Here is a 15,763-nt window from a genome sequence, read left to right on the forward strand (position 1 = left end):
CCACAGTATATTTAATCTCTGCAGAATTCACTGGGAGGGGAGGGGAGCCAGTGGGACCTCTTGGCTATTACACAGGTTGGCACTTCCAGAGAGAACAGTCTTGGCATCACAGGCTTCAGGCATACTCAAAGCTCTTCTCCCTTCTGATTCCAGTTTCTCCATGCCCTGCAGGGCCTCTTGGGATTATTGTATTCTGGAAAGCAAACAAAGTTGGACACTGTCTCTTTAAATAATACAGGCTGAGAACCTCTCAGGCCACCATGACATATCCCAGCATTGGACCAGCCCCTGAATAAACTGGAAAGACGCCTGGTCTGGCTTCAGTTACAGGGAGCACCACCAGGGAACAACTCGGGGAGCCTGGTTGGAAGCTGCAGGCTTAGTTTGTCGGCTGCGGGTCTCTGACTGCCCTGTGGGGAGGGTCTTGCCTTAACATCCCTTGCATTTGACTGCAAAGAAATCTGCTTGGAAGAAGGGGTTACGCTGTTTGGCCGGGTGAGTTTTATTGGCAAACTGTGCCTCTGGGTGATGTGTGCCTATGCTTTACAAGAATTGCCTAATTTCCCACCCCCTGCAAGCCGCAAATGAAAAGGATTGCAGGAGAGATGGTGCATTTGTGTTGGAATTGACTGGAGATTCAGAGGGCTTTTTATATCCTTGGTTAAAAGGTGGATATATACTCTGGCTGGGGAGGTGGGGGGCCATCTGAGAGCATCTAGAAACCCTAATGCATCCAGATTGAAAGGAAGAAAGGAATCCAGATGCTTTTTTCCCCCATGGAAAATAGCTGTGCACACACAGCTGGCAGGAGGCCTTGGTAAGCAGGTTAGGGAGAAGCTGCCACCTGTGGCAGAGCCTTGGCCAGCCAGGCTCTGGGTGTGGCAAGCCTGGTCAGCAGGCACTGAGTAGCATTTCCTCTGCCACCATTGAGAACCAGGCAGGAGGCCAGAGGCAGTGAGGGACAGATGGGTTGGGTTTACCTGTCTGGCAGCATATGGCGTGGCTGTGACCTGGGTGGTTATTGATTAAACTATTGGGTTCAAAAGAAAGGAAGAAGCGAGCTGTAGCACCCAATATATGCACTTTTCTGTATGTGTATTAGACTTTATTAAAAAGTTTATTTGAAAATCACAAAGGAAGGGAAAGAAAACCCTGAGTTAGATATGCTCATATTTGTAAAGTGCTTACTTAGAACAGTCCTGAATATGTTGTGATCACACAAGTTTTGGTTAAATAAATAAATGTCCAAATGGCATAAAACAAAGTAATAATTTCTAGAGCAAATCTAACCTATAAAATGACCTGTGGAGGAAAGAAAACACTTACATGTCTTTAGACTTTTTTTTCTACTTGCATATGCACTTTAATTTATAAATCTTTATCTATCTATCTATCTATCTATCTATCTATCTACCTGCCTACCTACCTACCTACCTACCTACCTATCAGAGTTACAAGCTACTTTAGTGCAGAGGTGGTCAGGTCTTCCCTGAAGGGTTGATGTGAGAGTTAAATGTGATATAATAATAGTGGTGGCAATTTGGGCACTGGGCCCTTATTATGTTGCAGACACGATGTTAACTGCTTTGTACATATTGTTTCCTTCAATCACCACCATAAACCTTTAAAGCAGGCATTACTAGTTCCTTTTGCACCTGAGAAAACTGAAGCTCAGTGAACTTGAGAAATTGCCCAAATTCACAACAAAAGTAAGCAGGGTGATTAGGTTTGTTGGAGCCCAGAGCCAGAGTGCCTAACCACTGCACCACACTGCCTCTCACACACCATGCATATAAAGTCCAGGCAAAGTGCCTGGCATACAACGGGCACTGTAAATGCAGTGTTTACAAGTACACTTCATTTTAATCTGATAACACGATAGTTTTAAAAAGATCATTGTTTGAAGATCTTTTTCAAATTTATTTTTATTTACCGTAAGAATATACAATTAGCTAAAATAGCAGCTCCTTTCAAATCGTAAAATAATATGGAATTATTTGAATCATTGAGAGTGATGAGCTTCTATGACACAGTACACTAGAGGTAGGGAAGTGTGTGTGTGTGTGTGTGTGTGTGTGTGCGCGCGTGCGTGAACTGCTGCATTTTCAGGCAAAAACCTTTAACATCCACATTCCTGCTCCCTGTCCCATGCCTCAAGGCTGGCCTGCGCACGGGAGTCTCAGTTGGGCGCGCCTCTGCCAAGCCGACACTGAAGGGGGCTAGCCTCTCTCCCTGTAACGCTGGGCGGGCCACGTTAGGAGGCTATGAATCAGCTGATTTCCTTGGCTGCTCCAACCCCACCTCAAATGGCCACCTCGCACCCGCCCCCCAAACCCCATGGCCAGGACTCCAGCCAAGGCTGACAGCCAAGCCCGACTGCTGCAGGAACACTTTGCCTGGAGCTTATTCGGTGGTAGTCTGGTTTTGCCTAGGCTAGGAGGAGCCCAATCCTAGACCATGCTAGGATTTTTCCTAGAAAAGTAGTCGGCCGGACTTTTCTTCCCCTAATTCGCACCCAAGCGGAGCCCGCTAGATCAATCCCCGCCAATCCTAGGAAGCTGGCATGCTTCGTAGGTGCAGACAGTAATAGCGGGGACCGGCGCGGGGCAGGTGTGTCCGGCTAAGACGCCAGGACAGGGCAGGGTCTCCAGGACCCGAGAGGAGAGGGACTTCTTCCAGTGCTCAAGCGCCCGCTGCCCTCTATTAGTGGGAGAGGAATCCAGCCTCAGCCCCGCGCGGGCGCTGTCGGCGTCGGCGGGCCCCGAAGCCCAGCCCTGGGCATCCGCTGAGCTACATTTGGCTGGGTCTTCCCAGAGTGGGCTGAGGAGCCAGTTTCTCGGTCAACACTAGGTCTCCACGGGGCCAGGGGAGAAGGGAGGTGGGAGGTGAGAAAGCTCAGCCGCCTCTGGTTTCGAGTAAAAGTCGCCGCGGTTTTGCAGAGACCGACTTTTTCTTGAGGCGCATTTAAGGCCAAGTAACTGTCTCCTGCCCTCCCTCTCTCCTGCCCCCTCTCCTCCCTGAGTCCCGCCCTCCCGCACACGCTGACCCAGGGACACACCCTACTGCAGCGACGCAAACAGGGCGTTGTTCCCGTTAAAGGGGAACGCCAGGAGCCTCCCACTGCCCCCTTGCTTCGCGCGCGCGCAGCCCCGCAGCGCAGCTTTGGCGGCGCCAGCAGCGGAGCCAACGCACCCGAGTTTGTGCTTGAGGCCACCCTGAGGATCGGGACAGCTGTTCCTTTGGGCTGTAAGTGATTTGGTGGGTAGAGTGAAGGAGATGGAGGAGAAATGTGGGCATCTTCCAGTGAGGGTGCCAGAAAGCGCAGAGCAGGCGCGGGGCTTTGGCCAGCTCCCTGGGGCTTCTGTTTAGGGGCACAGGGTCCCCTGTGTGTCCTGTTTCCCTCCAATGGGGCTTGGAGTAATACAACGAGGAAAGCCTTTATGGTCTATAAGACCTTACAGGGCAAGGGTGATGGTGCTGGTGTCTGGATAGAGGATAAGGGCGGCCCAGTTCTCGCCTTGCTGAAGAGGCGTTGACTCTGGGACACACTGGCAAAACAGTCCCTGTGGCGGACATCCCGACAGTGTTGGACTCCTGTGGTTCCCCAGTTCCCAGCCTCCTGCCATCGGTTTAATTCAAACCCTCTGGGAGTCATCAGAAATCCTTGTTTATTTCTTCCAGTGCATTCCAGAGTTTCTTTGAATGTGATGCTTGTGGAGAGGAACGGAGAGGCCTGGGATTGGGTACTTTCCAAACTGGGTTATTGAAACGTTGTCTCCCTGGCCCAAGACTCTGCCTAAAATGGTCCCCAGAGTCTCAGCCAGATCTTTAACAGCTGTGCATGTCCTCTAACAGGTCATCCCAGCCTTCAGTTCCCCCAAAGTTTAAAATGAGGGGCGAGGACCGCATTACTTGGGATAAATGTCCTGCCGGCTCTGACCGGCTGAAATTCTCGGACTCAGCCTTTTACCCTCTGTCTCTCTCTCCCGTCCGCTGGACATCTACTCCCTTCGGTCCAGGTTCCTGGGCTCCTGTCCCACCGCACCCAGACCGGAGCTCAGGCTTGTTGGGGTTCGTGTCCTGGCTTTGAGTGCCTGGGGTGCAGACTGGACCCCTAGGCGAGCACGTGGGTCTAGCGCAAGAGCTGAATGCCCCCTGCCCCCAGGGGCTGCCTGGGGAAGCGCGCGGTGGACGGGAAGCGCAGGGTCCGGGCAACCCTCTCGAGCCATTCTTTCCTTTCCACACTACTCTGGCTCTGCACCACCTCTCCGGAGCCGCCAGAGTCTGCGCGAGGCTGAGCTGGGGCCAGGACCGTTCCTCTACGCTGGCAGAGTTGGGTGGAAACTTGGAGACGAACGGAATGCGGAGAGCACTGGGGTCTGGGAAACCAGCCTCCTCGCCGCTGTCTCCCCCACCGCATGCCACGGCTGTCTCCAGGTCTCAGACAGAAATCTGGGCACCTACTCCCCTCACCCCTACCTCCACCCCATAGGGGAATTCACCATCTGAACCGGGGTCTCAGAGAACGTGACCTCTCACCTTCCAGGGAGGTCGCCGGGAGGTGCTTGGGGTGGGTGGAAGCGTGCAGTGGCCTCTGCTCATATTTTCTGGAAACCCCTCTGTTCCCTGGGTGGTTTTAGACGTGCGAACCGCTTGTTTTGTTTCCAAAAGCAAAAGATGTTCCGTTGCAGGCGGGCCCGGCTGGGCGCTGGGCACTGGGCGCTGGTCCTGCAGGCGGCTGCTGCCCCCTCTCGGCGGCAGGCGGCGCGAAGGCTCCTGACCCCCGCGGGCGGTCGGGCTGCGGGCGCTGGGCCAGGCCGGGCCTTCCGCTAGTGCGCGGGACCCTCCCTCTGCGCGCGCCTCCGTCGCTCGGCCCAGTCAGTGCGTTCGGCCTCACGCCCAGCGCTCTCCTCGCAGGCAGAAACTCCGCTGAGCAGAACTTGCCGCCAGAATGCTCCTCCTGTTGCTGAGTATCATCGTCCTCCACGTCGCGGTGCTGGTGCTGCTGTTCGTCTCCACGATCGTCAGCGTGAGTGCCTGGCGGGGAGGCTCCCTGCGCGGCCCGCCCTTCCCCATCTGGGTTCCCAGCCCGTGCTCCTTCTGGTTCAGGACTGTGTTATTTGCAGACAGTTGGAAGTCTCAGACGTCCCAGGGAAGTTTCGGCAATCTGCCCCCTTCCAGTTGCTTTGAGAAAACGAGAGCAGATTCAGTGATAGGAACCAAGCGAGCGCTGGGCTGGGTTAGCTGCGCAGGTCTCTATTTAAGCCAAGTAACTTCAGAGCCGATCTAGGGTCCCCGGCCTTCATTTGATAAGACTGTTTAACTTTTTTTTTTTCTTGATGCAGCCTCGTTGAAGAAGAGGAGTATTTATGATTTTTTTTTCTCCAAACCATAGTCAGATGGGTGAATTAATTTATAAAACACCCTTTTAGGACTTGAAATTGGAAAGTTAAAATGGGCTTTTCTGGAAAAGAGTTCACAGGTCCCATGTCGGGTTTATGGCATGAACACAACACCTTGTTAGTAAAGCTTCCACTGGTAGGAACAGGCCATCAGGGTAACTTCTGTTACAAAAGTGTCCAGCCCATTAGATCTTAAAGTTATTTTCTTGGCGATGAAGATGAGCAGACATTCAGGCAGTTTTCCAATGGTGGCTTTCACTTCTTAATTTAAGGCACATTGTAAGCATGATTTTCTTTTTCGTTTTCTTTTCTTTTCTTTTTTTTTTTTTTTTGAGATGGAGTCTCCAGCCTGTCACCCGGGCTGGAGTGCAGTGCCATGATCTTGGCTTACTGCAACCTCTGCCTTCCGGGTTCAAGCCATTCTCCTGCCTCAGCCTGGGATTACAGGTGCCCGCCACCACACCCGGCTAATTTTTTTTTTTTTTTTTTTGTATTTTTAGTAGAGACGGGGTTTCACTATGTTGGCCAGGCTTGTCTCAAACCCCTGACCTCATGATCCGCCCACCTCTGCCTCCCAAAGTGCTGGGATTACAGGTGTGAGCCACCGTGCCCGGCCTGTAAGCATGATTTTCTAGTCTCTGTGAGAAATAATTATGTTGGGGGTTTGTGACTTAGTTTAACATTTACAAGCATCTTCACAGTATCTCCATTGTGCCTGGTGATGATGATATCAGACTGATAGGAGCTATAAACAAGGAAATAGACTGAGAGAGGCAGGCTTGGGTAATGATCCCGAGATGCTGGGAGGAGAGAAGGCTTGAACGCAGGTGTCTCAGGTTGAGTTCATGGCTCCTTCTACTATAGTAAACATCTCTGCACATAATCGTTTCTGTGTGCATGTGGAACTTCTCCATTTACAAGGTGCTTTTAAGTCATAAAACATTGGCTCTTACCATGCAGGGGTGGGCGGTGTGGCTAGGTGGATGCGGGTGCTTTTCGCCATCCCTGGGCCTTTCTCCTTCCCCTTTTCCTTCACTCCTCCCTCCCTCCCTGACTCAGGATATCTATCTGATTCTCTCTAGCAATGGATCGTGGGCAATGGACACGCAACTGATCTCTGGCAGAACTGTAGCACCTCTTCCTCAGGAAATGTCCACCACTGTTTCTCATCATCACCAAACGGTGAGGCTGGTTTTGTGCTCCGTGAGCTTGTCCTCTGATGCCTGTAACACGTTTCTCAGTCCAGAGCTGGAAACGCTTATTGGAAGACACAAGCCAGAATGTTGTTGCTGGGGTGGGGTGGGATGTGACAGGGAGCCATGAGTCCAGGGAAAATGGGAGGGGTGGTGATCTCGCTGGGGAAGCTGAGATCCTGGGCATCATTGTGATTCACTCTACCTAGAGACATGCCCTTAGTGCCCTCCTGATCACTTAGGATAATGCTTTTTGTGATTGAAAAAAATGTTGACCTGGGAGCTGTGAAGGTGGTATGATAGCTAAGCCTTTGGCAGACCCCCTTGGGACATTGGATCAAACGTGTATCTTTGGTTTGGTGGCTGTCTCTATTCAGAAATGTCCTGCCCCTTTCTGCTGCAGTGACAGTGGGGCTAGCTCACTGCACCGTCAGTTACATGGACACAAGACTGGATGCCTTTCCAGGTCTTGGGCCTCAGTGATGCCACCTAGCATCAAAACCTTTGAATGTTTCCTTGTTGCAAGATGGGGACTTGAAGCTATTTGCAAAACCCTCAGCTAAGCCTTGGGGTCCTTAATCCAGAAGATTGTATTTCTCCTCTGTCCTCAGCATCTTTGCTTGTGAGATATGGAAGCCAGGCTTCATGAGGGTCAAATTAAGGGATAGTTGGCAGCAGAAGCACCAACTAGATACCCAAGGCACCCAGAGGGAAAGGAACACCCAGCCAGGAGCCCTGTGTGTTTGGATGCAGACAGGTGGAGGTAAACAGGATGAGCTGTTTTGGTGGCTGGTAGGCCATAGCGATTGATGTTAAGAGCCCGTGGACCTGGATCCACATGATCTTTTGTTCCAGAAGATGTGTCCTCAGGCTGGAAGGACCTAGAGATACAGCAGAGCTTTCCTAACATCCTGGGTTTAAAAGGCCACGGAAATACAGCTTTAAATGTTGCTGCAGCTACTCATAGATCCAGTATATATGTTCAAGATGCTACACCAGACGAGAGAAACCAGTTTAGATCCAGTTCAATAAAACAGGCAGTGAAGTGGCCTTTGGTCCTGGCTTTGCATAATCCAGTTGCTTTGCTGGACTTTCCCTCTTACAGCTCTGTACCCAGTAATACCCAAGCATGTCCCCAGCTGAAGCATTATAAACCAAATTCCTTGAACCACAGTACAAATAGAAACTGCTAAAATACTCATTTGGTAATTTACATGGAGAAGATAGGCAAGGAGTAGAAAACCCTGCTTTATGTTTTTACCTTCTGGGTTGGGGAGGGAGCAGAGAAAAGGTCCCAGTCCTATTGGAGTGAGAACAGTGCTTAATCTTGTCTCTGAGTGTGTGAAAGGCATTGAATTAAAGCCATCCCAGAAATTACGTGGTGGGTTTGCATGGTGAGTTGGCAACTGAGTAAATGAAATACTCATGAGTGCCTGAGAATGTGACCGTAGCACTGCTTGTCCCCAAAGCCACAGCATCCGGTTTCTCCCCCTTTAGGGTCTGGCTGAAGTTCCCGGAGCACTCCGGGAGGGAGTCTCCGTACTCGCTACTGACACCTGGTGGTTACAAGTAGTGACTCAGCCCGAAAAGGGCAGGCTTTGGTGCTCACAGGCGCCATCCCCAAGTGACATCTGGCCACGCGGCTTGGCACAGAATCCTGGACTCTTGGGCCCGGAAGGGGGCAGTTTTGGCAGGCGTGTTAAAACCCGGCGAAGTTTCAGCAGAAACGAGGCGGCAGAGGAGTTGCTAAGTTGTGCTTAAACCATCTGCAGGAAAGAAAGCAATATTGACCTGTAGCATGTTACAAATTGACATTTGGTGTCTTCTGCCGTTGGAAATAGCTGTCAGTTGGTGCTAGAAGCAGATCTCAAAGAGGCACTAGGGTTATTTTAATCAGGAAACTTCTTATCTCTCAACTTGTTCCTTCTGTACCAAGCTCATGTTCTTGAGTTCATTTACAATGCCTCCTTAGTGTGGGTTTCAAATCTGCCTCGTTGCTTTCTGTGAGGACCCCAGAGTGTCTGTTTTCCACATCTCCCTTCTCAGCTCTCACAATCAGGGCATTTTGAAAACATCTGGACACTGCACCTGAACATGCTGGGTTTGTTTTCACGCCACTCAGGCTTAATCTAAATTTGAAATTTCCGTTTACACTTCCCCAGTGGTGGTTATCTCTGCTGCTATCTTCCCCAACGTGGCAGCACTTGCTACGACTTCAGCCTTAAGTGGCGAATCCTCCGGGGCCTCTTTGATTGAGTTTAACAATTGTGGCAGCAGACAATAAGCTGAAAAAAATGTGTACTTTTTAAAACATTATACTGTCTTTACAAATGAACTATGCTCATTGTGAACCATTTAACTTGTCTGTATTTGCTCTTAGAAAGTATATTTGAAAAAAAATACTTGTTAAGTAATCCAAAGTAATTTGTTATTGACATCGATTTGTGAAGAATATGTTGCAAGTGTGAAAAAATAAATAGTGGTGCAATCTCGGCTCACTACAACCTCCACCTCCTGGGTTCAAGCGATTTTCCTGCCTCAGCCTCCTGAGTAGCTGGGATTATAGGCGCCCAACACCACGCCTGGATAATTTTTGTATTTTTAGTAGAGAGGGGTTTCACCATGTTGGGCAGGCTGGTCTCGAACTCCTGACCTCAGGCGATCCACCCACCTCGCCTCCCAAAGTGCTGGGATTAGAAGTGTGAGCCACTGCGCCATGTGACTTGGTATTTTTTTCTGAAAGGACTCATTTTTCTGGTGCATGACCATGACACTTCACCTCTCTCTGGGGGTTGCCACTCATGTTGTTTTCTACATGAATGGGGCCTCCTGGCATCGTGCCATGAGGCAGTCTAACATCTAGGTTGTGTAGTTTGAAAGAGACACACGAGATCTTGCCCCCAGGCTACATCTTAATATTAGAAATAGTTTTAGATTTTTAACTAACTGACTTTGACTCCGCCTGCCTTCTCGTTTTTCTAAATGTGTTTGTATACTTTCTGGCACCCCCTCCTTATCTGCCTCGTGTGGGCAGAGGTAAGAGAGGCTTAGTGTGGGGATATTCGTTATGATATTGTATCCAGTGCCTCTCCAGCCCAGGGAATACAAGGATCTGGAATGCATGGGCCTTGCCTTGATGGTCCCGAGCCTGGTCGAAGAGTCAGGAGATAGGTATGGAAGGGTGAATCACTCCCTTGGAAGGCAGAGCAGGCCAGGTGCCCAAAGGGAGGCAGGCAGACAGCGTCTGAGTTCAGGGAGGAAGCGGAAGGGAAATCTCTGGTGGGAGGTAGAATCTGATCCATCCTCCAAAGGATGGGCAGGATTTAAGTCAATACAGGCAACGGGGAGGAGAATATTCCCTGTGACCTAAGGTAAGGGTAGAACAAGGCAGGGGATGGGGTAGACTGGTTGGCTAGTGTTCTGGTTAGGATTAGGATTGATTGCGTATAAGAGAACATCTTCAAATGATAGGGGTTTAAGTAAGATCATTTATTTTTCTCTCTTTTCAAAGAAGTCTGGAAGTAGGTAGCCTGAGAGAGGTATGGAGGTTCCATGAAATTGTCAGAGATGCAGACACTTTCTAGCTCATTTCTTTGCCATCTCTTGGGTTTGGCTGTCATCTTCAGGAAACAAAAGGCTGCTAGAGCTCCAGCCATCTCATCCATGATTCAAGCAGTAGGGTGGAGAAAGGAGGTGGGGAAGAATGAATCTCTTTTTCTTTTAATGAAATGTGACATGGTCACACCTACACCTATTTACAAGAGAGGCTGAGAAATATAGTCATTCGGCCTTGGGGGAAGCATGGCTTTTCAAATCATAGAAACTTGGCAGCAAATACCTCTCTGTAAGCCTGGTGTGGAATACTTTCCTTGAGGGTTTGACCATCCCCTCCCATACCCAATCATACTCTTTTGCAATAGCTCAGTTGGGCCCTATGCAGTTCCATAAGTCCCAGTTATTTCAGCATTCTTCAAAGAGTCCATCTCTGCTGCATCCTGGGCTCTGTCAGCCACCCCACCATTCTCACATGGGCTCTTCTCAGAAACTTTAGGATCTGTTGAGGCTTCTCTCTCTCTGTTTCTACCACCTCTCCAGGTATAAGTAAGTCTTATTATTATTATTCAGACAGAGTTTCACTCTTGTTGCCCAGGCTGGAGTTCAGTGGCGCCATCTTGGCTCACTGCAACCTCTGCTTCCCGGGTTCAAGCAATTCTCCTGCCTCAGCCTCCCGAGTAGCTGGGATTACAGGCATGCGCCACCACGCTTGGCTAATTTTTTGTATTTTTAGTAGAGACGGGCTTTCTCCATGTTGGTCAGGCTGGTCTCGAACTCCCGACCTCAGGTGATCCACCTGCCTCAGCCTCCCAAAGTGCTGAGATTACAAGTGTGAGCCACCACGCCTGGCCATCTTATTATTATTTAATGAGTCCAGACCTCTCTTCTGAATCCCAGACCTGTTTATCCAGCTATCTCCTGGCCACTTCCCTTGGGATATCTAAGAGAGGCCCCCAAGTCACTAGGCCAGAGACAGTCCTTATCTTCCTCCGCCAGTTCAACCCCTTTGTCACTTTCTAGTATTTTAGTGAATGCTGCTTCACCAGCCAGCAAGCCAAACATCTAGAGTCTGCCTTGACGCGTTTCCTTCTTTCTCTTCTCAGCATTGTCACGGGTCCCTCAGGCCACCCCATTGTTCCAATGCCTGTTGCCCACCTGTGGTCACGCTGCTTCCTCGTTTGTCAGAGGCGCCAGGGCAGCCTCCTAAATAGTTTGCCTGAACCTTTTCTTGCTCCTCTGTGACTCATTTTTCATATGGAATCCAGGCTGATATTTAAAAAAGCACAAACCTAATTATATCACTCCTTATTTTGAAACCTTTCAGAGGCCGTTCATTGGTCTTAATCTTCAGATGAAAATCTTTAACAAGGCCCATCGGAATCTACCTGAATGATCCACTCCTGCTTCTGTTAAGTCTCACCTCCCATCTCTCTTCCCCTCATCTTGGAATTTCAGCATTTTCTCACTTCCTGAAATGTGAACTTCCCACTTCGGGAGTCTCTCCATTTCTCTTCTGATCTTTCATGCAGGACTATTTCTTGAACAACTCTCGTGTACCAGAGACTATTGCAGGTGCTAAGGTTACAAGAGTGAACAGGAGCTTATGTTTTACTGGACAAACCAGTGAGTAAACATGGAGAATTTGGGGGCAATGGTAAGAACTATATAAGACAGGGTAATGGGATAAAGAGGGATTGCAGTGGTGAAGGAAGGTCTCCTTGAGGAGTGGCCAGGAGCCAGCCATATGAACATCTCGGGGAGGTTCCGTACAGAAGGACCGTCAAGTGCAAGATCGCTGGGGAGGGAAGGAGCTTGGCGTAGTTGAGGGACAGAGGGCAGGGCAGACTAGTGGGAACATAGAGTGAGGGGTAAGTAGAATCACAGACCATCTCAAAGGTCCCCCCCACCCACACTAGGAAGGAGTTGGGTGCACATGGATGCATTTCTAATCTTTGTGATTTCCTTAGACCTGCTGTCTTCCACGGGTTTCTCAGCGGTCTGTTTGATTCCAAGTTGGAGTGACAGTCCAGAAGCCTCTATAAGGCAGAATATATCAGAAATTGTACAAGGTAGAAATGCATCAGTATATTTTCAGTGATTATTTTGGGTGACGGGATTCTTATCACTTTGGCTGTTTTCTTTCTTTTGCTGCCTTACCTGTTTTCCTCATTGAGATCTTTTATTTTCACAATCAGAAAATAACTGTGAACATTTTATGTTAGAAAATTGGTTTTGAGTAGTAAGTAGGTTCCCTCTGCCTTGATTAAGAGAGTGGAGCCCTGGGGCATGGCACGCAGGGTCCATGGTGTAGCTTTGAATGAGGCCAGTTCCTGGAGCTTTAGTTTGCAAACTCATACAATCTGGAAGGCTCTGGTGAGGGGGAGGGGTGTGCCAAGCCTCCTCCCCAAGACCCTATGGGTGAGTTTAAAATCTACCGACCCAAAGGATTCAGGCAAAACATTTGCCCTGCTATTGAATGAACCAGTGCTTTTTGTTTTGAAGTCTCCAAGATCCAAATATCAAGTCCAAGTTCTCACAAGCGTTCCCCTGCTCTTTGTTTAATTTGTGTGGACCTGATGTGTAGCAGAATGGGTCAGAATACTGGAATTAAGCCACAGGTGGCTTGGGAGCCCAAGAGCTGGAAGGGCACAGTCCTGGCTTGCCCTGGCCCCTGGCTGGTCTTCATCAGCTTCAGTGATGAGGCAGGACCCAGGCAGAGTTTGTCTTCAGTAAAATCTGTCTTTCAGGGCCTGTCCCTGCTCACAAAGTCCTCTCTTGTCTCAGAAGAAAAGGTAGTTGATAAACTTTTTCCTGCTGAGGTGTTAGGCACAAAAAATGTGCCCCTTTTTGAATCACTTTTGTTTTTAAAAAGGAGGCCAGTGCTCAACACCAAAGTATGAAGGGAATTGTTGAGCTTTCCTGTAATCTGTCCCCAAACATCCTTGGCTACCTCCATTGTCTAAGGGCAGTACCTGCAGCCCCTCATTTCCCAGTGACAACAGGTGGATCTGCTCTGCCACAGTGTGTGGGCTGGACCAGCACCAGACGCTGAGAAGATGACCACTTACTACTCTTCTTTTCCATTTAAACAGCAGCAGCAGCAGCAACAGCAAACTCATGACTATCAACAGGTTGTGTGAGGCATTAGATCAATGCTTTGGGTTGAAAATTAGAGAAACTAAATCTTGCCAGTCTCAGCAGCCCCCAACCTGAGCCCTTGGTGGTATCCTATCATTGCTGTCTTCAAAATGATCCCAGACTTGTTTATCAATTTGGTGACACTGTCATTTTGGCAAGGACACCAGACAATTTCCTTGTCTGTGGCTCAGCTTTTGGCCAGATTTTAGAAAACACGGGAGACCTTCTGCATTTATGGGTTCATGTTTTACATTTTAAAATCTTTGTGGCTCCCTGAGCCAACCCATAATCTCTACCCAAGTAATGGCTCTGGATTTTGCAGGCTCTTATGAGATGCTGAGACCCTGGTAGTATAAGGGAGGTACAGAGGACGGAAGGTGTTGTCAGCATGCCAGGATTTCAACCCTTAGAGTTTCTCTGATGCCAATACCCAGGAATTAGTATGAAATGTTTGTTTGAACCTGTGTCTGAACTGTATGACCTGGAATCTATAGTCTTTGCTTTAAAAAAACTTCAATTGTATCCCCAGGATTTCACCAGCACCAAGAAAACATCCCTTGCATTTCAGGAGCAGGGATTGGCCATGGTACAGCCTGAGGTTGTGGATGTTGATCTTTGGTGCCTGAGAGAAGGCTGTCTGGGATGAAGCCTTCTGACTGTGGTCAGGTCCCTGCCAGTGTTGGGGGCCACATGAGTGTGCAGTCATCCACACACATGTGGCCCCCAACACTGGCAGGGACCTGGAGTCATCTGGCCCATCCCTCCTTCCTATCCCATCGAGCCGCAGACCCCTCTGCAATGTGCCCACCACATGTTCATCCTACCACTGATGGGGAACTTATTACCTCCAAGAGAGCCTCTTTTGTTTTTGAAGAGCTAATAGTGAGATCCATTCATGTGTTCTTCAACTCTGTTGAGCCTGTCCTATGTACTGGGCACTGTTCTAGAAACGGGGTGCACAGAGATGAACAAGAAAGAGCAGGTCCCTGCCATTGTGCAGCTCACAAGGAGTTGGAGGAAACAGGCAATACACAATACATGCATCACTATGGGTAGTGGAACATGCTCTGCAGGAAACAAATAGGCTGATCCAATGGAAAGTCATCACTGGAGGAATGAGCTGCCCAGGGAAGGCCTCTTCCTTCCATAGTGATGTGGTCTGAGATTTAGAAGACAGGGAAGGACCAGTTATAGGAAGAACCATGGGAAGAAAATTCCAGGAGGTAAAGGGAAGAACCAAGGCCCTGAGTTAGCTGAAGAAAGGAGGGTGGGGAATGCGGGAGAGAGGGATGGGAGCAGGATCGCTGGTGCCTCACAGGCTGTGGTACTGAGAAGGACAGTTGGGACATCATTGAAGGGTTTTAAGCAGAAGAGTGTCATGATTTGATTGATGTTTTGTAAGCTCATTCTGGCTGTTGAGAATGAATTCTGGGGAGAGGCAAGAGTGGAAACTGGGGACCAGTGAGGAGTTTGTGGTCATAGTGCAGACTGGACATGATGATGACACTGAGATGACAATGATGACAATGACAATGATGTTAAGAATACAAACAGCTCACGTAAGTGCCAGGCATTCTTTGAAAAGCAATGCATTTAATCCTCACAAGAACTCTAGGAGGTAGCTGGTGGCTTAGCTAGGGAGGGGAAGTAGAGAAGAAAACAGGTCTCATGACAGGGTTTGCTGATGGGTTAGATGTAGGGAGTTAGGGAAGAATGATTCTAGATGACTCTACGTTTTGGGCTTGAGCAACTGGTGTGTAACTGAATCTTGGACTGAGATGGGGAGACTGGAGGAGGAACAGAAGATTTGGGGGAAGGTGTAGAAATCAGGATTTATATTTTGACCATCAGAGAGGTCAGCAAATCACTTCAATTTAGAAGTCTTTAGCTTAGGGGAGAGGTCTGGGCTGGAAATTCAAAGTCAAGAGTCATTCCTCTATACCGAAGGGTATTCAATGTTGTGGTGCTGAATACAGTTACTTGGGGAGGAGTTGAGAGCAGAAGGCAGAAAAGGGGAACAGGGTTCAGAGCTAAGTCTTGGGCATGCCAGGGGTTAACGAGAGTACAGGAAGGAGAGGAGACTGGGGATGAGCAGCCAGTGATGAGGGAGGAATGCCAGGAGATATTGTCACTTAAGAAATTACCTTGGCTGGGCGCGGTGGCTCACGCCTATAATCCCAGCACTTTGGGAGGCTGAGGCGGGCGGATTACAAGGTCAGGAGATTGAGACCATCCTGGCTAACACGGTGAAACCCTGTCTCTACTAAAAATACAAAAAAAAAATTAGCCGGGCGTGGTGGCCGGTGGTGCCTGTAGTCCCAGCTACTCGGGAGGCTGAGGCAGGAGAATGGCATGAACCCGGGAGGCGGAGCTTGCAGTGAGCCGAGATCGCACCACTGCACTCCAGCCTGGGTGACAGAGTGAGACTCCGTCTCAAAAAAAGAAATTACCTTGTTAAACCCAACACTGCCCCTC

The 15,763-nt window shown here is 49.3% G+C and overlaps 1 protein-coding gene across 3 annotated transcripts in view; it reads left to right on the top strand.

Annotated features, from left to right (window-relative positions):
- The first annotated feature begins 307 nt into the window (after positions 1–307).
- Positions 308–15,763, top strand: part of PMP22 (peripheral myelin protein 22) — a 35,661-nt gene continuing 20,205 nt past the window's right edge. The window contains exons 1-3 of one of the 3 annotated variants that reach the window (XM_001162361.7): positions 308–495; positions 4,918–5,029; positions 6,485–6,584. In XM_001162361.7, coding sequence (XP_001162361.1) covers positions 4,952–5,029; positions 6,485–6,584 — 178 coding nt within the window. In that variant the 5' untranslated portion in view covers positions 308–495; positions 4,918–4,951. Of the gene's footprint in view, positions 496–2,415; positions 3,259–4,917; positions 5,030–6,484; positions 6,585–15,763 lie in introns of those variants that run through there. The other 2 variants (XM_001162400.8, XM_009432724.5) reach the window with 2 other exon arrangements.

This window comes from Pan troglodytes, chromosome 19 (genome assembly GCF_028858775.2).
Source record: "Pan troglodytes isolate AG18354 chromosome 19, NHGRI_mPanTro3-v2.0_pri, whole genome shotgun sequence".
In the NCBI taxonomy this organism is placed as follows: Eukaryota; Metazoa; Chordata; class Mammalia; order Primates; family Hominidae; genus Pan; species Pan troglodytes.